At 39.3% G+C, this 21,885-nt stretch overlaps 1 protein-coding gene and 1 long non-coding RNA gene across 7 annotated transcripts in view; one reads left to right on the top strand and one right to left on the bottom strand.

Annotated features, from left to right (window-relative positions):
- OSBPL3 (oxysterol binding protein like 3) overlaps nt 1-21,885 on the bottom strand; it is a 262,596-nt gene that overhangs the window by 14,271 nt on the left and 226,440 nt on the right. For 5 of the 6 annotated variants that reach the window (XM_007529051.3, XM_007529053.3, XM_007529052.3 and 2 more), the window contains 3 exons: nt 19,754-19,880; nt 16,657-16,779; nt 7,641-11,915 (listed from right to left, as the gene is read on the bottom strand). In XM_007529051.3, the coding sequence (XP_007529113.2) occupies nt 11,819-11,915; nt 16,657-16,779; nt 19,754-19,880 (347 nt within the window). In that variant the 3' untranslated portion in view covers nt 7,641-11,818. Of the gene's footprint in view, nt 1-7,640; nt 11,916-16,656; nt 16,780-19,753; nt 19,881-21,885 lie in introns of those variants that run through there. The other variant, XM_060196082.1, reaches the window with a different exon arrangement.
- On the top strand, nt 2,795-5,223 carry LOC132539888 (uncharacterized). Its single transcript, XR_009551175.1, has 2 exons — nt 2,795-4,539; nt 4,702-5,223. It is a non-coding gene; the product is annotated as an uncharacterized LOC132539888 (long non-coding RNA).

Genomic DNA, 21,885 nt, shown 5'->3' with positions numbered 1-21,885 from the left:
TTGCTTGTAATTGGTCAGCTTACATGAGTTGTAGACTTTTCTTCCTAGGGGTAAGGATTTGCTGGGTGAGCCTTTCAGGTACTCCAGGCTGGTGGTGAATTCCCATCTGAGTGCCTCTTCTTATGCAAATGCCAACACCCTAAGGTACTTGTCTGCCTGCTTATTATCTAAGAGTTACAACTTGATGGATAGGAAGGAAGTGAATGTTGGTCAGGGTTCCTCTTGGCCAGACAGGAGCTGAGAGGGCCTGTTCTTAGACTGGGCTGCAGAGTTAAGGAGGAAGCACTTTAAGGGTAGGTTGGGCAGGTCTGAGTCCCTAAGAGTGTGATAATGAAAGAGAGTAAGTCTAAATTTCTTCTGCTTTCTTTTACTCTAGAAGTCCAATGCGCTATCCATTGCACCACAAAGCCCTGCTAATTTCTCCTGCATTCTTAGGAAGAAGTCCCAGCAGCTCTGTGTGATAAATTCAAAGTATTTTCAATGAGGCGAGCCTCCATGCCTAATTGCATAGGCACCAAACACTCATCTGACTGGCAAGAGTTAGTCTCCAGCCCTTCCAGAAGTCAAAACAATATCACATCTCCCAAAGTTCCCACTATGATTTTCATTTCTAGTATGAACTACCAAGATCCCAGGTATTGGGAAGAACAACAAAACAAAAACAAAAACTCTCATTAGGAGATATATTCTAAGGTGCTAGAGAGCATCTTCTGGGAGTTGGTGAAGGGCAAGTCTTTTATTTTTTTTAAATGTGCATGGCTTGAACAATCTAAACCTGCTGTCTTTCCCTTCACACATTTGTCCAGGAATATTTTTGGAAATAATCACCAACTCTTTTTTTTTTTTTTTTCTAATCAGGACACCTAGATCTGCTTTGTTCATATACTTTCTTGTCTCAATTCATGACTAGCAGCACCAGTCACAGACCTTGGAGTCATCTTCAACTTCAATCATTCTCCCATATCCCAGATCCAATCTGTCAGCCAATCTGGATGACTCTATAACCTAGCTATTTCCCTTTCTTTTCTTAGTTTTCATTAGTGATTTAATAATGATCGCCAAGATTGTAGGATATGAGGGGTACAATTCCCACCACCAGAGTGCCATGTCCCATCCCCTCCATTGGAAGCCTCTCTATTCTTTATCGCTCTAGGAGTATGGACCAAAAATCTTTATAGGGTGAAGAAGGTGGGAGGTCTGGGTTGTGTAATTGCTTCTCCAATGGACATGAGTGTTGGCAGGTCAATCTGTACTCCCAGCCAGTTTCTATCTTTCCCAACTGGGGTAAGTCTCTAGGGAGGTGGTGTTCCAGGACACATTGGTGAGGTCATCTGCCCAGAGAAGGCAGGTTGGCTTCATGGTAGCATCTGCAACTTTGTGGCTGAAAAGAATTAAGATATAAAGCAGAACAAATTGTTTAATAATCAGGAACCTAAAGGTAAGAGTGCAGTAGATGGGATTTGGGGTCTTCATGTTGGAGGGAGCTAGGAAGTCTGTTTTAGCTATATTCCCATGGGTCTGTGACTATACTAATTTTTTGCCTGAGCCCCAAAGCTAACATGCAGGCTGGCTGAAGGTACTGTCTAGGAAGATGGTGTCAGAGTTAGTAATAGGACTAGATAGCTGGATCATGGCAGAAAGTAGCTAGCAAATATGGGAAAAATATATAAATATCATTAACTGTAAATACCAATACTTTATCTGACAGGCTTAGACTTAGAGTGATTGAGGAAGGTGAAATAGGAAGTAGATGAGGAAGCTATCTAGGTCTAAGTAGAAAACATTTGATTAAGTACTTTTATGGTATCTTTTTCAGATCTTTCTACTTGCTTGCTGTACTTTTTGAGTCACTGTAGACTATTGCACACTTTAACCATGGGATTTTCAAGGTAAATGAAGTTCCCATATAACTCAGTTATGATAATAATTATCTCTTGCTTCCTTAAACTCTAAGACATCAAAAAAAACCTTCCTTATTCTCTATAAAACCTGCATTTCTCCAAGTCTTGGAGCCTCTGGGGCTTTGCTCATTTTCCCTCATGCTTCTCTCAATTCATACCATTTGATATTGCACTGCTGATTTCAACCAAACCCATTGCAACCAGTGCTACCTCGACATGTTTCATTTCGGACTGTGTCCAGAGATGCCAGGCCTGGGATGTCATCCTTTCAGCTTTAATAGTCTGGTGAGACTTTTCCTAGCTCATGGGACAACTAAGTTCCTCCTATCAAAGTTAACCTAGATATAGACCAGGGCCCACGAGATAGGGCACATATGCACATGTATCCATATCTTAAAGTAAAAGTGCACAATAGTCTATTTCCATTTTTTTTTTGGACCTCCAAGGATTATCACTGGGGCTCAGTACCTCCACTAGGAATCTGCTGCTCCTGGAGGCCATTTTTCCCCATTTTGTTGCCCTTATTGTTAGATAGGACAGAGAGAAATCCAGAGAGGAGGGGATGGCAGAGAGGAGGAGAGAAAGACATCTGCAGACCTGCTTCACCGCTTGTGAAGCGACCCCCTGCAGGTGGGGAACTGGGGGCTCCAACTGGGATCCTTACACTGGCCTTTGCGCTTTGAGCTATTTCCATTTCTTTATTTTTATTTTCCCTTTTGTTGCCCTTGTTATTTTGTTGTTGTAGTTATTGTTGTTGTTGTTGATGTCATCGTTGTTGGATAGGACAGAGAGAAATGGATAGAGGAGGGGAAGACAGAGAAGGAGAAAGACACCTGTAGACTTGCTTCACCACCTGTGAAGCGACTCCCCTACAGGTGAGGAGCCGTGGGCTCTAACCAGGATCCTTGCTCCTGTCCTTGCGCTTTGCGCCACCTCCGCTTAACCCGCGGCGCTACCGCCCGACCCTCTATTTCCATTTCTTTATGCTTCCCTTTATGTTCACTACTTCCACCATGGCCCAAACCACTCCCCTTTCTTTCTGGTTTAGTTTGGAAACCTCCAAAGTGCTAGTACCTGGTTTTGCCTGTGGCTTTTAGAGACTACCAGGAAGCCAAAAACCATAAATCAAATGATGTTACTCTTCTGGTCAAAACTACTCATTGATTTAATCTCAGAATAAAAATCCAGTGTCATCCTTACCTCTACTCACATTACAGAGTCCCTCAACCACAGCAGAGATACCCTTGCTTCAGCCTCATGTTAGTTCTTCCTCCTGATGTCCTTCAGGCCTGCAAGTCTGAGTGATGAAACCCTCCCTCCCCATTCTCTGTAATTTAAAATAGCGGTATCTGCTAATCTTCCCTCTGCACTGTTATTTATTTCCACAGCACTGCTAGGCCTGAAACACCATACATCTCGCTTTCTCTGCTCATTTTCTCTACTCCCTGATGTCTTCCTCACACAACTTCAGGAAAACAGGAATTTAATTTTCTACCTCCCCCTTTCTGCCGTCCCTGTGCGGTTAACTGACAGGCAAAGGACCCTATCAATAGACTGTAACAACTGTTCACTCTTGAGTCATTTTATTGATTACAAGAAAGTATGATGAGCCAAAAGCTGATAGTATTTTCTAAATATGTAATGTTAATTCTTCCTATAATTATAATTCAGGGTAGATTCTGTAACCTCTATGTAAACTCCATGAGGCATGAACCTTGTCTGGTCCATGTTTGAAGATCCTGAATATTTATTAACAATTATATATGAAAGAGAAAGAGGATGAGGAAAGAGAGAAAATCAGAGTATCACTATGATACATGTAATGCCAGAGCTCAAGCTTTGGGCTTCATGTGTGAGAGTCCCACACTTCATTCACAGTACCTCCTTCATGTCTCTTCACCTGTATTTGAGATCACAAAGTGGTAACAAAGAAGGAGCTTTAGCCGTTATCTATCCACTCATTGTTGGAGCTAAATGAACTTTGCAAAGGGCAAGTAGCTTTCACAACCAGTTACAGTTTGGTTCCCCAAGTGCTAACCCTGAGTTCTTTCCTGTTTATTGAGATGCCCATGTCTGCTTCACAAAACGGAGCCAACCTTTGGAATTTGACATTGTGAATGGTTCATTAAGGTTGGAAGGAACAAGGGTGTTAGGATGCCACTATTTGCACTTCATTCTCATCAATTCTATGACATAAAGGGCTGAATCTGGCAACAAGTCCGGCATGTGTTCATATTCCATCACCACTATTAATGGGTTGTGAAATTTTGGTAAAGTTGTTTAACTAAGAAGTTCTTAGCTAATACTTCTGTTAAAAAATGAGGCTTGTCTTAATAAAACTGTTGTAAGGTTTTTATAGTAGGGTTGCAAAACTGTAATTCACAAGTAACGGACAAGTGAGAAAAATATGCTACTTTGATCTTGTCCATAACTAATGTGGTCTTCCTTATCAGTCCTTCAGCTACTGGTAGCAAGGCAAAATTAATTCAAGGTTTTGCTTTAAACTTTGTCTAGGGATGGGGTAGATAGCATAATAGTTATGCAAAGAATCTCTCATGCCTGAGGCTCCAAAGTCCCAGGTTCAATTCCCCACACTGCCATAAAACCAGAGCAGAAGGGAGTCGGGTGGTAACAGCAGGTTGCATTGGATTGACCTTCTCGTGGTGCATCCCGTGAGTACCCATTCATTGGGGAAACTGACGATCCTTCCTAGCCGACTGAATCCACATGGATCCCAGTCACTTTCAAAGCCATTGACTGGCTACGGAAGAAGGGCAAACGCTAGAAGAAGAAGAAGCAGGTTAAGCACAGGTGACACAAAGCACAGAGACTGGCCTAAGGATCCTGGTTCAAGCCACCGGCTCCCCACCTATAGGGGAGTCACTTCACAAGAGGTGAAGCAAGTCTGCAGGTGTCTACCTTTCTCCCTCTCTGTCTTCCCCTCCTCTCTCCATTTTTCTGTCCTATCCAACAACAATGACATCAGTAACAACAACAATAATAACTACAACAATAAAACAGCAAGGTCAACAAAAAGGAATAAATAAACATAAAAAAATTTTTAAAAAAGAGGGCCAGGGCTAGGGAGTCGGGCTGTAGCACAACGGGTTAAGCGCAGGTGGTGCTAAGCACAAGGACCCGCATAAGGATCCTGGTTCAAGCCCTGGCTCCCCACCTGCAGGGGTGTCGCTTCACAAGTGGTGAAACAAGTCTGCAGGTGTCTATCTTTCTCTCCCTCTCTCTGTCTTCCCCCTCCCCTCTCCATTTCTCTCTGTCCTATCCAACAACAATGACAACAATAATAACTACAACAATAAAACAACAAGGGCAACAGAAGGGAATAAATAAATAAAATAAATATTTAAAAAAAAAAAAGAGGGCCAGGTGGTAGCACACCTGGTTTATAATACTGGATATGTAGTGTATAACATGAAGATGATAGGTAATACTGTTGTATGGTATGCTGGCAAGTAGTAAGAGTGGTGATCCTAGAAGTTCTCATCACAAGGAAAAAACTTGTCTCTATGTAAGATGACAGATATCAAAGTTATTATGGTGGTAACTTCACAATATATGAAAATCACATCATTATGCTGTACACTTTTAACTCACACAGTGCTGTGTCAAGTATATCTCAATAAAGCTGAAAATGAGGGTTACTGGTGAAACTTTATATATATTTTAGCATGATGGAAAATTAAGGGACCAGGTGATGGTGTACCAGGTAGAGTTACCATACATAAGCCCACAGTCCCTTCCTGCAGGCGGGAAGCTTCACAAGTGGTGAAGCAGTGCTGCAGCTCTCTCCCCCTTCCCTCTCAACTTCTATTTCTATCCAAAATTTATTAATTAATTAAAAAGGAGACAATTTTAAAATTCCTTAAGCCAGTACTTTAGACAGTTCATTCTGGTTAGTGTTCAGCGATTGGTGGAAGGATAACAAACCTCTTAAGATTCTTCAAGTGTGGCCCCTTTTCCTTCATGGGGAGTCTGGATATACGGAGGTGTCCGTGTAGCAAAAACACTAGGGATGATGACTGATGAGTTGTGCTGAAGAAAGGGTGTGGGGGTGGGACTTGGGCATAATTTCCTTGGCTTCTTCTTGTCCCCAAGAGCTGCCTGGTCTACTCCCCACTCTTTGTATCCTGGTTCCAGGCTGAAGAAATAACAGATATTGTGACACACCAAACATTTCACTGTGATGATAGCTGGAAAGCTGTGTAGTGGTTTAACTGGCACAGAGAGGAACCATGAGTCATTCATGGCTCTACCACACACCCCATCCCAACCTTCCTGGTTGCCAAATCCTCTCACTCTCTTGATTGATTGTGAGTTCCCTCCCTGCTCTCTCCCACATCTGCTCCTCCATTTAATCAAGTCTTCCCTTTCTACTGGGGGTCCTTTATTGCAGAGTGTTCTTACCACATTGTGAATACAGACTGACCAGTTGGCTTCCCACCAAACTGGAAGCTCCTCAGTGTAGAGGACCCACGGATATTCCATGTCCAGGATGATTCCTGACTCAGTAGGTGTTTTTCAAAGAGTCCATCATTAGTATAACTAGGAAATAATATGACTAATTTGGAAATGAATGATCTAGAATTTATATCTCCAAATTTAATTGCCTTAGAGTTGACATCTTAGCCTTAACACTCATTCTGACAGTGGTCATCATTTTTAAGATGTCTGGTGCTCCCTTTTAAGATTTTAGTGCTGAGGGGCTGGGTGGTGGCATACCTGGTTGAGAGCATATGTTATAGTGAGTAAAGATTTGGGTTTAAGCCCCCAGTCCCTACCTGCAGGGGGAAAGCTTCACAAGTGGTGAAGCAGTGCTGCAGGTGTCTTTGTCTCTCTCCCTATCTCCCCCTTCCTCTCAATTTCTTGCTGTCTCAAATAAATATATACATATATAAAATATATAATAACATAGATAAAATAAAGATAATAAAAATTAAAAAACTAATTAAATTAAAAACACATTTTAGTGCTGGTAACTGTTTTGAATAAATGCTAAAAGTGATCTTTTTTATGCAGATGTGATTCAGAGCAACAATGTTACAATGCATTTCTGAAGATTACCATCAATTTTATTATGTATGTATGTAAATTTCACTGATTGTCCAAAATGTCTTCTATAGCTTATTTTTCTTTTTCTTATAAGCTAGGATCCATCCTATCAAGGTTCTTGGATTGCATGCGATTATCTCCATAAAATTTTTAGGAATTCAGAAATTGGATTTCATGTATATGTCTCAGACCCCGCACTTCTGTGACCCTATCAACTGAATCAAATGGAGTTTTAGTACTGACTAAGTCTGGTTTTGAAGTTGCAAAGGGGAGAATTTAAGAATGGAAGATGACTCAGTCATACCTAAAGGCCATTAAATTGGTGTGGTTAGTAAGCACTTTTTAATGTTAGGGAACAGAAAATAATGCTATTCCTATAACATACTGGGGTAAAGAGAGGCTGTCTGGGGCTCCAGCTGCCCTAGACCCCTGTCCTAAGGAATTGGAGAGCTGTGTTTGTAGTACACTTTGGAAATGTTGGGATTAAAAATATGGCAACTTTATAGTTCCCAATGTTTCTTTATTTCCAGGAGGAGCTCTTATTACCAGCACCCACTATTTTAAGGTAAGCTGGTGTATCTATCTCTTCCTCCAAAGAAATTACAGTCTTGTCTGTCCTCTTTCAAAAGCCACATAGTCAGTCCCACTAAGCTAGAAAAATAAAGGCAAAGGTGGATTTTTCCATGTTATTTATTCGCAGTCAACTAGCTACATGAGGAGGATAAACAAATTAGTAAGAGGGGAGGGCACATAGGTAGAAGGTGGGATTTAAACAGAAAATAATATTACAAATGGGTAGATGAAAGATTTACAAATATCAGTTTAAAAAGTACCCTCTGAGGATGACAGAGGAAGATAAATCATCATGAATACAATAAATTAGTATTGCATCCCCTCAAACCAAAGTTTCCAAAAGTGGTTACATTTAGAATGTCATGATTTTCAGACATGTATGGATACATAGTTCCAACAGAGAAAACAGAGACTAGGCCAACACTGAGTACCAGATTAATACAATGCAGAGAAAACTGAGCACATTAAAATAGCTATCATCTGGTAGCAAAAATAGATTTATGCCGATGTTAATATCAAAATGAAAGACATTCAAATAAATTATACCAGTATACTGGGACTACAACTCCTAAGATCATAAGGGCAACTTAATGCTCCTACTCATAACTAAAAGGTCTGAGGAAATCCCATGACAGCTAGGAGGCATAGCTTCACTTGTAGTATATGTAGTAGACCTAATCAAGGCTCAAGAGTCAAATAAAAACTTGATACTTTATTATTTTTCTTAGAACAAGGCTACCCATCAAAAAATCTGGAAAATAGAGATGTAGGACAATGCTTGAAGCCCAAGCAAGTGATTTACTGGAAGTAATTAAAAGTGGAATAGAGAAAAGCAGCAACTCAAAATGAAGTAAACATTAAACAAAACAAAACAAAAAAAACTTATCTGTATATTTTTCTCTCCCACAGGAAGCACATGTGGGAGCTATTTAAGCATTTTAGGGACTTGACAGATAACTGTATAATTAGTACCAGAAACAGCCAGGCATCCAAGAGGTGAACTGCATGGAAAAGCTGCCCTGAGACTTGGACTATTACATTATAATGATTCAGGGAAACATTAGTAGAGGATCTGAGGTCCAGGGAGAGAAATGGTCTACTACTGCCCACAGGAGACTTGCACCTCCCCAAATGGCTCTTTTTAAAAATTCTCTTTACTTATTGGATAGAGACAACCAGAAATTAAGAGTATGGAAGGAGCTAGAGAAAGGGCAGGGGTAGATAGCATACAAGTTATACAAAGAGACTCTTATACCTGAGGCTCCAAAGTCCCATGTTCAATCTCCTGCACCACCATAAGCCAGAGCTGAGCAGTGCTCTGGTAAGAGAGAAAGAGAGAGAGAGAGAGAGAGAGAGAGAGGCAGGCAGACAGACAGACAGACAGACAGGAGATCTGCAGCACTGCTTCACCACTTGCAAAGCTTGCCCCCTGCATGTGGGGACCGAGGGCTCAAATCCGGTTTTTTGCACATTGTAACACGCATTCAACCAGGCGTGCCCCTACCCAGCCCCTCCATGTAGCATGTTAACAACCTCAGTGGCAATAGCCGAAATTCAACATGGTTGATTGAAAAAAAATCATATTTCAAGAACAGCTGTGTAACTCACTATAACTTTGGGATGGAATAATTGGGAATATAAAAAAGGTTCATGGCAAATGGTATAGTGATCAACACTGTTTAACCAAGACACTGAATATCTTGAAAAAATTATCGTCTCAATTCTCCCCAAACAATTCTAATTCCGCTTTTCTGTTTTCCTCATCATAAAAATATAAAATTCTTGAGATCCAAATTGGATGGGTGCTTTTGAGAGTAAGGATTAATGGAGGAAAAGACTTATACCATATCAAAGTATTTTTAATATTATAAAGTCAATAGTTATCACCAAACTGTTGAAATTTCAGAAAACACCCTTGTAGATATTGGAACTTACTAGTAAACTTTAAATTTGCATGCAGCTCTGTATTGTATTCTAATTCATCCTATTCCCATTTCAAACAAGACGACTACAAAGGTGATATCCAAGGGGACTGGGTGGTGTTACATCTAGTTGAGAGCACATGCTACTATGTGCAAAGACCCAGCTTCAAGTCCTCAGTCCCCACTTGTAGGGAGAAGCTTCATGAGTCATGAAGCAGTGCTGGTGTCTTCCTGTCTCTCTCTCTCCCTCTCTCTCTCTCTCTCTCTCCTCTTCCCTTTTTCTGTCTCTATTCAAAAATAAATAGATAAAAAATTCTTTAAAAAAAAACCCCAAAGGTGATATCTGATCTATTTATCAAATATAAAGCATAAGATCAATTTAAACAGCAACACTGGGACAATTACATATTTTCAAAAACTGTACAATACAGCTATATCTATTCAAGCTATATGTTTAATTTTTGTTATAGTTTTGCTTTATTATTTTTTTTGATCCAACCTCTAAAGCAGATCTATATTACAGTCAGTATTACTAACATTCTACTGTTACCTTCACATGTGAAAACAAGATTGTCTTCCTCTGGAGTACCTTTAAATCCATAGCCTATTTAGTCCTATCTCTGTAGAATTTGGACACATGCTTGAAAAGAATAGAACAAAGCTTGTAGCTAAGAATTTGACTGCCGTTTGCCTGCATCATACATAGAAATGGAAATGGCATTCACATTACGTTCATCCTGAGGTTTTCACAAAATGAAATGAATTAATGCAATCTTTAATGAGTTAGGTATTGTTTTTAAGATGGCTGCCACCTGCAGATTCAAAATGATCCTGATCTGCTTTGACTCTCCATTTTGAAAATGCAGTATTTTAAAATTATTTGGTGTGGCACTGAGAAATCATGCATTCTTCTTTCCTTCTTACTTATTCTAGTTGGCTTTTAGTTTTTGTTTTTTTTTTAGCATTTTATATGCTCTGAGATGATTTAAATATCTAAAAATGGTTTCTGGGGAACTCTGTATTAACACAGCATTGTAGAATTATTATGAACATTATAGTAAAAGGCTTAAAAATTAGGCTTTGGTTTTAAAGCAATATGGGCAGAAATTGAAATTGCTTTGATAACACAATTCAACTACTGCACAAATCCCATTACTGTTACTTGAGATAATACATTTAAAATGACAAAATTTCTTTTTTCAGTAGGTATAATCTATATTAAGAGTGCTGCAGAATTCACTAAACAGTGACATGATTAAGAAGAAAGTTTAGGAAAGGAATATGACACACAAAGATTTTTTTCAGAACACAACACAAAGGAAGAGCATCAATACTCTACATTTGTCTATAAGGCAGATGGTCATACTTTTTATATAAGATCTAAAATATGGTGCTTTTTAGGAGGTAGAGAATACCAAAATAGTATGTAAGAAAAACATATGTAAGATTATTTAAAACAATCAGGTATCTTGCTCAAGTCCAACACCTGTGTGAACACTGAACTGGGACATCCCACATTCAACACATGGCATGTGGTCAAATGGGGAGGGGAGCTAACGGTAGGATGGGGAGCAGAAAATGGTTTCTTGTCAAGGATTCATTTCTCACTAAGAGGAAAATTTCTACTACCTCTCTAGGATGCCATTTAATTGATGGACATTTCCCAGATTACCCACTTCTCTGAGTAACGGCATAGTCTTGCACATAAGGCAAGACAACTATATGGATAGATGACATCACAAGCTTTCTTGTCAAGAAGGTGTCATATTGATATTCTGTAAAGTTATACATTCCACTAACCTTATACTGTCTCCCCAATCACTAATGTGAGTACAAATATTCTTGAGACTCCAGCACCGGCAGAATTGTTCTATATGTACAATTCAAGAGCTGCTTGAGGCAAAGAGATATCCGAATTGCCAAATTAAGCTTGGGTGACCTGCAGATGGGTAGGTAATCCTGGGCATTCTTATTTCTTAATGCACCTGGGAGAGATGGACATTTTTCCTCCTACATAATGTTGTAAGGCATAAATTTAATTTGAATTTTCCTGACCATAGGAAAATTAGTGTTAAAGCTTCTTGTTTAGCCCACACATTAACATTCAACCTTTCTGTTTTTATTAAATAGTTTACATATAAAAGAAAATATCAAGGTGTCCTACATTCATATAAACAATTGTGATAACCTCTGTAATTGTGAAAGAAACCTACTGACAAAAATATATAAATACAATACTAAGCTACATACGAGTGATCATTCTAGAGAATATCTTTTAAATATATGGAAACAGGATTGTGGTTTCAGAGAGAAAACATAGGAGACGTATAAGGACTGTCATTCTTCTTTCCTTCTTTACCACAAGACAGGATGGTCTAGTGTGGAAAAACCAAGATCTTTCCTAAGTTCCAAATAGGTGCCATTGCTCACCCAAGAGTCATCATCGGATTTCCTGTGAAAGATGAAAGAATTTCTTGAAGGCTAGTGAACAAAACTCACAGTCTTTTTTTCTTTTCTTTTTTTTTTTTTTTTTTTACCTCTAGGGTTATTGCTGGGACTTGGTGCTTACACCACGAATCCACTGCTCTTGGAGGCCATTTTCCCCATTTTGTTGCCCTTGTTATTGTCGTTATTGTTATTGTTGCCATAGATGTCATTGTTGGATAGGACAGAGAGAAATTGAGAGAGGAGGGGAAGACAGAGAGGGGGAGAGAAAGATAGACACCTGCAGACCTGCTTCACTGCTTGTAAAGCAACTCCCCTGTAGGTGGGGAGCCGGGGACTCGAACAGGGATCCTTACTCCAGTCCTTGAGCTTTGTGCCATGTGCGCTTAACCCGCTGCGCTACAGCCCGACCCCCCTTTTCTTCTTTTTATCACCCCTCCACCCCACCTCAGGATACCACTCTCACACGAATATACACAATGTCCAGTACTGGGGCTGCAAGGGAACTGGCAGTCATTTAGTTATGTCTTTGACTTCTTGCACTTCAGAGGCGTGACAAGCAGTGCCTTCTGAGAGAAGCACAGGTGAGGGAAGAGCTGGTCTTATATAAAATGACAAGGACAGTTGCCACCATCTTCCATATGTCTGTACAGTGATTATAAATAAATCAGGCTGTCCATACTAATTGATAACTTTTAAAATTTTATTTTAAAAAGTAATCTAAAACCGTAACAGTCTAGAGAGAATGGCCTTGGTTCACTATTCTCTGATTAGATAATATATCAAGTATACCAGAATTTAAAAGGTCTAAAAGGTTAGATGGCAAAAAGTTTGATTCCTATCTCTCAGCCTCATAGCTCTTCTTAGTTAATGATGTTATCAACCTTACTCTTCCTCCTCCTTCTCTTCATCTTTTTTAAGTAAAATTTCTTTTTAAAAAATTTTTTTTATTATTTTCCCTTTTGTTGCCCTTGTTTTGTTGTTGTTATTATTATTGTTGATGTCACCGTTGTTGGATAGGACAGAGAGAAATGAGAGAAATGGAAAAGACAGAGAAGGGGAGAGAAAGATAGACACCTGCAGACTTGCTTCACCACTTGCAGGTGGGAAGCCAAGGGCTTGAACCAGGATCTTTAGGCTGGTCCTTGTGCTTTGCGCCATATGTGCTTAACCCGCTGGGCTACCGCCCTACCCCTTAAGCAAAATTTCTTTAAGAGTCAAAGAAGTAGTGAGGAAGAGAGAGTAAAAGAGACAACAGCACCAAAGCTTCTCCAATGCAGTGGGGACTGGTCTAGAATCTGGGTCATATACATGGCAAAGCCTCACACTATGCATCCAAGTGAGTTATTTTGCTGGCTCTGTCAGCCTTATTCATTCAGATGAATTTTCACATGATATTTCAGACATATGTGAGAGTAGGTGCAGGCATGCACACACTCTACCCCCTCTCATTTTTTTATTTTATAATGTTGAATGGTGTTCTACGGTTTAATTTCAGACATAACAACATATTTTGAGGATTCTTTTCTATTAGCAATCTAAAATCAGAAAACTGCAGCTCAAGGGCCAAATTCAGCCTTCTATCTTTATAAACTTGTTTTATTGGAACTTGGTTACACCTGTTTATACTGCCCACAACTGTCTTTAGGTTGAACAAAGAAGTTGAATATCCACTGTTGAGGCCTTATGGCCTCCAGTGCTAGCAGTATTTACTATGTAAACTTTACAGGAAAAACTTAATAACTCCAGTAATGAGAGATACATCATTTCTGTTTCATTTTTAAAATACTTGTATGATATTTCACTGCATCGATGGAGCACAATTTATCTAACAGGTACATGACTGGTGGACATTTAGGAAGAATTTTCAGTCTCTATTAAAAATAAAATGATGATGGTTATAGAAATGCTTCAGTAAATTGAAGTAGATAACAGAATAGTATGCACTGACTATGAGTGATATTGTCAGAAGTCTTCAAAGAAAAAGTGGAGCATGCTTGTTTTTTCAAATTCTTGGGAAAATATATTTCGATCATACTTGTTTCCCTTTTGAGATAATGTGGTGTGTTGAAATGAGTCCATTTTCATATTTTGTTACTTTAATGTGAAAAAAAAAAGTTTGATTCTGCCCAAGCTGTAGTTTCTACTTAGAACTCCTAGTAGATATTTTCATTGTTGACCAGTGAGTTCTAATAGAAACATCCAGTCCCTACATTCCTCTCTGCCATCTCTTTGCCCAGACTTCTACTGCAGAACAGTTCTTGTTAATTCTCCAGTTTTCAATTTGCCACATCTAATACTCCAAAAATTTTATAATGGAAAGGAAAAAAAAATGACCACCGGGTGCAGCTGTGTTCAGTCCTTTCCCGCCTCACACATAATTCTTTTTTCCCCCTAATATTATATTTATATATTTAATAGAGACACAGAGAAAGAGGAGATAAAGAGAGAGACAACTGCAGCACTGCTTATGACCCCCCCCATAGGCGGGGATTATAGACTTGAGCCTGCGTCCCTGCACATGGTAATATATGCACTCTATGGGGTATAGCACCACTTGGCCCCATCAGACATGATTCTTACATGATTGTAATGACAATCTAGATAACATTTTTGTATCTTTTAAAATTTCTTTTTTTAACATTTATTTTCTTTATATTTGATAGGACAGAGAGAAATTAATAGTGGAAGGGGAGGGGCTGGGTGGTGGTAGTGGCACACCTGGTTGAGGACACATGTTACAGTGCTCAAGTAACCCGGTTAGAGTTCCTGGTCCCCACCTGCAGGAGGAAAGCTTTACGAGTGGTGAAGCAGTGCTGTAGGTATCTCTCTGTCTCTCCCTCTCAATTTCTGGCTGTCTCTATCCAATAAATAAATGAAGATAATAAAAAAAATTAAAAAGAGTGGAAGGGGATATATATATATATATATGGAGAGAGAGAGAGAGAGGGAGAGAGAGAAAGATACTTATAGTACCACTTCAATGCTCATAAAGCTTCCCTCCCACAGGTGGGGAACAACGGCTTGAACCCAGGTCCTTGCACATTATAACATGTATTTCAACCAAGTGTGCCACTACCTGGTACCAACACTTTGTATTGGCATTTACATGTTAACTCATTTCTTATAGAATTCCACAAAATTGCAACATCATTTTTTATGCCTATCCACTTGGTCCAGAAGACAGTCTCTTTACCTAGTTCTTAAGACAGCTGGGCTACCAACAATTTTTAATGATACTGAAAAATGCTGTCATAAAATTTTTATAGATTTTCTTTGTTTAAAAATGATACTAGATTTTTAACACGGCAAAGAATTACACTATTGTAAGTGAGCTAATTGTCAATCTGACTCACTATTTATTTCAGTATTCACTTTAATGTGGTGGCCTGAAATAAACCCATGCCATCGCTGAAGTGAACTTGAATACTGGAATTTCTGTAATTTAGGAATTAGACAACTTGAGATCCAGGAGAGGGATCAGCAGGTAAAGCACATGCTTTACCATGTATGAGGCCTTGAGTTCAACCCCAAGTACTCATGGGAACACCATGGGGTGACAGTCCATGAGTTTTTTGGTCTCTCACTTCACTTTGTCTGTCTCTCCTTATTCTCTTCTTTCTCTCACTCCTCCACTTTCTCTCTCTCTCTCTGAAAAAGAAAAAAAAAAGAGAGAGAGAATAAACATTGGGCTGGGGATGTGGGTTAGCAGTATTGTGTATATGTGCAAGGCTCTAAGTCTATTTCCCATCATTGCTTAAAAGAAGAAAATTAGACAATCTGAAATTTCTATTTTGGTATCCAGTGGAGTAGACAGTTTATTATCTGTTGTATAAAGTGTTCTTATGTGGGTGACCAGAATTAATCATGAATTTATAGCTGGTCTGGTGCTGGGAGCAAGGTTTACATAGTCTCCTTTGCTTCCCCCACAAACAACTTAAAACACCTTTTTCTGTAAAGTTATGGGGTAAGAAGTGAGAGGCAGATGAGGAAGAACAAGGAATGAAGGAGGAAGAGTAGTAGTAGTAGAAACTGCAGAAGACAAGTTGCTTGAAAACAAGTGACTATACAAAGTCCGGCCTACCTGTCCTCATAGCTACTAGTGCAGAGGCTGCATGATGCCAGAGCTCAAAAAAAAAAAAAAAAAAAAAAAAAAAAAAAAAAAAAAGTGAACCAGTAGAAGGAGTTCAGCAGGGTCTTTTTGTTTGTTTACTACTAGGGTTATTGCTGGGGCTTGGTAGCTGCATAAGGAATCTATCATTTCTGGTGGACATTATTTTTTTTGTTTTGTTTGTTTGATAGAGAAAATTGAAAAGGAAGTAAAAAAGAGAGAAAGAGAGAGACCTGCAGCATTGCTTCATCACATCCCCCTTCCCCCATAGACTTCTCTTTGTCTCTATGCCAAATAAATAAGTAAACAAAATTAGATAAATAAATAAAAATTTCCAAGTAGGTCAAGGGAGTGAGTCAGTGGTGGAGTACAACATATATATATATATGAAGGTTCCATTTTGACCCTGGGTGCCCCATATGCTAAAGTCAGAGATAAAGTAAATATTTAAAAATGTTTTTGGCTTTCACAACTGAAGAGAAGTCTTTTTTTTTTTTTTTTTTACAAAAAAAGTAAAGAGAATGTCATCCTTTGTAGGAAGGAACATTCCTCTTTACTCTCTTCCTGGCAGAAGCATCAGAGCTTCCATGCAGTCACCAGCCAGTGTCTCTCGCTGTTGTCCCTTCAATGTACATACCTGAAAAATCTTGGCTTGTGTTCCACATTATTTTCTTCTAAGATCCGCCGCCTGTCTCTCTGGAGCTGTTCAATCCTCTGTTTTTGTATCTCAGCTTCCTCTATGTTCCCTTCTTCTAGAAACCTGAGATATTGAAAGGAGGAAAAAAAAAAGGCTTTGAGAAAATACAGTAATCACTACTACCAGGTTTGCATGTATCTAAAACAATATTCAAAATGTTTTATTTTATATAAGGACCCTCTTTAATCTTTCAAATAGTATTTTTGAGATGGGGAAAATAATGTTCTTGGGACTGATGATATTTATATTGATCAAACACTTTATCTAAAAAAGAAAATTTGGGGGTAAAGTTTCTCTCTCATTCTTGTTCCTCCTCATCTCATCCATGTGTTCACCACACCTAACTCACTCTTCTTGTACAACTACCTGTAAGTTATTCATTAATATGTACAACTAATCTCTTTTCCTTTTAAAAACATGAACAGTGGGAGTAGTGCAGCTGGTTAAGCGCAGGTGGCGCAAAGCTCAAGGACCAGCAAAAGGGTCCTGGTTCGAGCCCCTAGCTCCCCACCTGCAGGGGAGTCGCTTCATAGGCGGTGCAGGTCTGCAGGTGTTTATCTTTCTCTCCCCCTCTCTGTCTTCCCCTCCTCTTTCCATTTCTTTCTGTCCTATCCAACAACAACAACATCAATAACCCAATAATAACTACAACAATACAACACCAGGGCAACAAAAGGGAATAAAGAAATAAATATTTAAAAAAAAACATGAACAGTAGCAACACACACACACACACACACACACACACACACACACCCCTAATCTATACCTTGTTTTTTTGGGTTCTGTTTTATTATGTAACAATAAATGTTGGAGACATTTCTGTGTAATACACAGTCATCTTAATTTTTAATAGTGGTATAATATTCAACTATGAGGCTATACCTACAGTTTTTTATATAATTCCTTGCAGATACACATTTGGATGTTTCCAATTTTTAAGTATTATAATAAATTCATATGTGCCACTGCATATGAGTAAGTATATCAGTAGGAGAAATAGAATTATTAGGTTAAAGACTGAATTTGTATAGTACCAACAGTCCTTTATGAGGATAATAAAAATTTATATCCCTATGAGCAATGTTAGGTGTGTGCCTTTTTCTCCCAGAGCCTAAGAACACATCAAACATTTGAATCTTTGCCAATTGGCTAGGCCAAGAAACAGTTGTCAACAAGGTTTAAAAGATCGCATTTCTCTTATTATGAGAGAAACTGAGTGTCTTTTCTTTTAAGAGATATCTGTCTTTTCTACTCTGTGAAATGTTTATTTTTGTACACTTTTTATGAATTGTTCTAGAAATCCACTATGGTGGATCTAGTACTTGATTTCTAGAACAATCCACCTATGGTGGATCTAGTACTTGATTTCTAGAACAGTTCATAAAATGAAATACAAATGTAGCATTTTCATCCTGTCATTTATTTAAAAAAATATTTATGGGGGGCAGGAGGTAACGCAGTGGGTTAAGGGCACATGGTGCAAAGTGCAGGGACTGGTGTAAGGTCCTGGCTCCCCACCTGTGTGTGTGTGTGTGGGGGGGGAGTGTTCCCTTCACAAGTGGTGAAGCAGGTCTACAGGTATCTTTCTCTCCCCTCTCCTTTCGATTTCTCTCTGTCCTGTCCAACAGCAACAGCAGCAATGGCAACAATAACAACAACAACAACAACAACAACAACAACAACGGCAACAAAATGGGAAAAATAGCCTCCAGGAGCAGTGGATTTGTAGTATAGGCACTGAGCCCCAGCAATAACTGTGGAGGCAAATATATATGTACATATATATATATATTTTTTGAGGGGGGTAAAAAGGGGGAAGTAGGCCAGAGCACCATTCTGGCTTATGTAGTATGTATACTGGGGACTGAACATGGGGCCTCATATATGAAAGGGATTCTAAGACAGTCACCTCCTGGGGTCACTGTCATTCATTTTTGGACTCAAGGCATATACTAATTTCTAGGTTTTGCATCTTAATTAGAAAGTCCTTCAGGAAGAGATTACTTCCGTTTTACAAAGTAGGAAACTGAGACTGTTCAAGATTCCAAGACACATCATAGGGCACCACAGCTGGTGAGCAGGAAACCTAGGATCACAAATTAGGTTTCAGAGCATTAAAATAATTTCAATATCCAGGGGTGGAGAGGCTGGATATTTTTCACTCTAAAAATACACAGTAAGTTCATTATTATTCTATACATCAAAAGAGTTAAAAATGAAGGGTTTTTTTTATATGGAAAGAAGCTAGGAAGTCTATTTTAGGTATATTCCAAGTGGGCCATGACTTTAGTAGTTTTCGCCTGAGCCAGGTAGCTAACATGCAGGTGAGCTAAAGTATTGTCTGGAAAAATGGTGTCAGAATTGAAAATAGAACTAGAAAGCTGGATCAGGGCAGAAAGTACCTCCCAAATATGAGGAAAGTATATAAATACTGTTAACTGTAAACCCCATCAATCTGATCTAGGGCTCACATCTATTCATATTCATATTGTATTCATATCTAATTACATTTCATTCTTTGTGACTTCTGCATCCCTGTCAGTTTGAATTCGTAGTCCATGGTCACAGCTAGGAACATTCTTGGCTGCCCTCATTTCAGGACCAGTCTTCAAGTGGCAGATATTACCATGATGCCAACCTGACTTCCCTGGACAGACAACCTTACCAGTGTGTTCTAGAACCCAACCTGTCCAAAGCCCTATCCCACTAGGGAAATACAGAAACAGGCTGGAGGTATGTATCAACCTGCCAATGCCCTATGCTCAGCAGAGAAGCAATTACAGAAGCCAGACCTTCCACCTTTTGTACTCTATAAAGAATTTTGGTCCAGTGGTCCAGGAGGTGGTGCAGTGGCTAAGGCACTGGGCTCTCAAGCATGAGGTCTTGAGTTCAATCCCTGGCAGCACATGTACCAGGTTTTTTTTTGTTTTTTTTTTTTGTATTTCAACAGAAATAAGGTTATGCCACACAGATTTTATATCTCCACAGAGAAAGGTCTTAAAACAAAAACAAACAAACAAACAAAAATGCTTACTTTTGGTCTGGCCGAAATCGAGTGTCAGTAGGTGGCAATACAGACTTTGACAAAGGATCCATTTCATTTAATTCAAGTGCAAATTGTGTGAAACCATAGTACTGCTCATAGCCCTTTGGCATGGGGTCTAAGAGAAAAAAGAAAAAAATAATTTCTAGTTTGTATTTCATTTAATTTACATTTTAATTCCTTCTTCTTTTTCATCTCAGATATGTTGCAATCTTTCTCCCTTGGTTCTAAATTCTTTGTCTCCTCTTAAAATATTCTAAGAAGTAGATACTAAATATGTATCTCCATAAATCTTCTGCTTTGAAAATTTTCTTCTGCCTTCAAGAACAAGACCTCCTTTGTATGGTCATATGGTAAATTTACATGATTCTCTAAAGTTAGAAAAAAAATGAGTTACTAAAATAAACTCAGGATCTAATATTCCTGACTAGTAAGACACTTATTCTAGATAATTCATCTTTCATTTAAGAAATATAAGAGTTGTATTGTCCTGGAGTGGTATCTGTGTAGTATCTAGAATAGTATTGAAACATAGCAATAAATGCTATTCTTTGGGGAGGGGGGGGGAAGCCCAGAACTGATTTGCAAGTCTGAAGTCCCAAGTTCCAGCCCTTGAATTGCATATGCCAGACTAACACTTTGGCTTTCTCTCTCTGTGTCTATCCTCCCTTCACCCATAAATAAACAGAGCTTTAAAAATGTTCTTCTTTAGTTTCATTCTAGTCCTTCTCTCTAATATTATTTTTTTTCTTCTTTTAACGATTTTATTATTTTATTTACTTTGGGTAGAGACAGAGAAATTGAGAGGGCAAGGGGAAATAGGGAAATAGGGAGGGGGGAGGGACTTGCAATACTGTTTAATCACTCATGAAGCTCTTCCCTGCCCCCCACTCCCATTTGATGGGGATTGGTTGGGGAGGCGGGTCTTGAACCTGTGCCCTTAAGCACTGCAATGTGTGTGCTCTACTGGGTGTCACTACCTGCCCTACCCTCCACCCCAGTCCTTTTCATCAATTCTTGTCTCTTATATATTTAAATTCTGGCAGCAGAAGCCAGAATCAGAGATGGAATTATCCCAGTAGAAGCACTAGCAGCTGAACTATCAAGGTAGAATGAAGATACACTGTTGGATCATTGGGTTTTTATAGAAACAAGACCATACTTAATCCTTTAAGAAATGTGAAGAGTCTACAGATGACTCTGAGATCACTAGACCCAGCGGGCAAGGGTAGGGCCACAGCTGCAGTTCCAACAAGCCCTGTTGCCACCACCCATGCTGTAGGGCTTGTGTAGGACCATCACCCTAGTAGGTCCAGAAAGTCAGGCAAGGGACCAAAGAGGTTCATTTTAGTCTTATGAGCTCATGGCTTTTGCCTTGCTAGGTTTGGGACTGGCTGAGGATCCTGATTTTATCCCTTTCTTCTTTCCTAACTTTCCCTTTTGGAGTGAAAGTTTTCATTGTATTTTAGGAGCATATTTTGGTTTCACAGGCTGAAAGGCAGAAAGGTATGATTCATACCTTTTATTTGTACTGACTTAGATGATGTTTATGTGAGACTTTGGATCTTTGAGTTGATGCTGCAATCAGTTAAGATTTTGGGAGCTGCTGGGACAAAATGAAGTAAAGATGTGATATTGAAGTGGGGTGGGGGTGGGAGTGGAAGGAGAAAGGGACTGAACGTTTGTGTCCACCTAAACAGATGTTGAGGTCCCATTCTTGACATAATTATTTTTGGAGATGGGGTCTCTCAGAAAGCAGTTAAAAGTTAAAGGACATCAGAGGGTAGGACTCTGATCTGGCAGCTCCCTGAAAGCTAGGAAGAAAATCCTTGCCAGAACTTGAGTTTCCCAGCCTCCACAACTCTTAACAAAATTAATTTCTGGGGTCGGGCGGAAGCGCAGTGGGTTAAACGCACATGGCGCGAAATACAAGGACCTGTGTAAGGATCCCGGTTAGAGGCCCCACTCCCCACCTGCAGGGGAGTCGCTTCACAAGTGGTGAAGCAGGTCTGCAAGTGTCTATCTTTCTCTCCCTCTCTCTGTCTTCCACGCCTCTCTCCATTTCTCTCTGTCCTATGCAACAATGACATCAATAACTATAACAATAAAACAAAAAGGGCAAC

Source organism: Erinaceus europaeus, chromosome 8, assembly GCF_950295315.1.
Source record: "Erinaceus europaeus chromosome 8, mEriEur2.1, whole genome shotgun sequence".
NCBI lineage: Eukaryota > Metazoa > Chordata > Mammalia > Eulipotyphla > Erinaceidae > Erinaceus > Erinaceus europaeus.
This window is presented reverse-complemented; position numbering and strand designations above follow the sequence as displayed.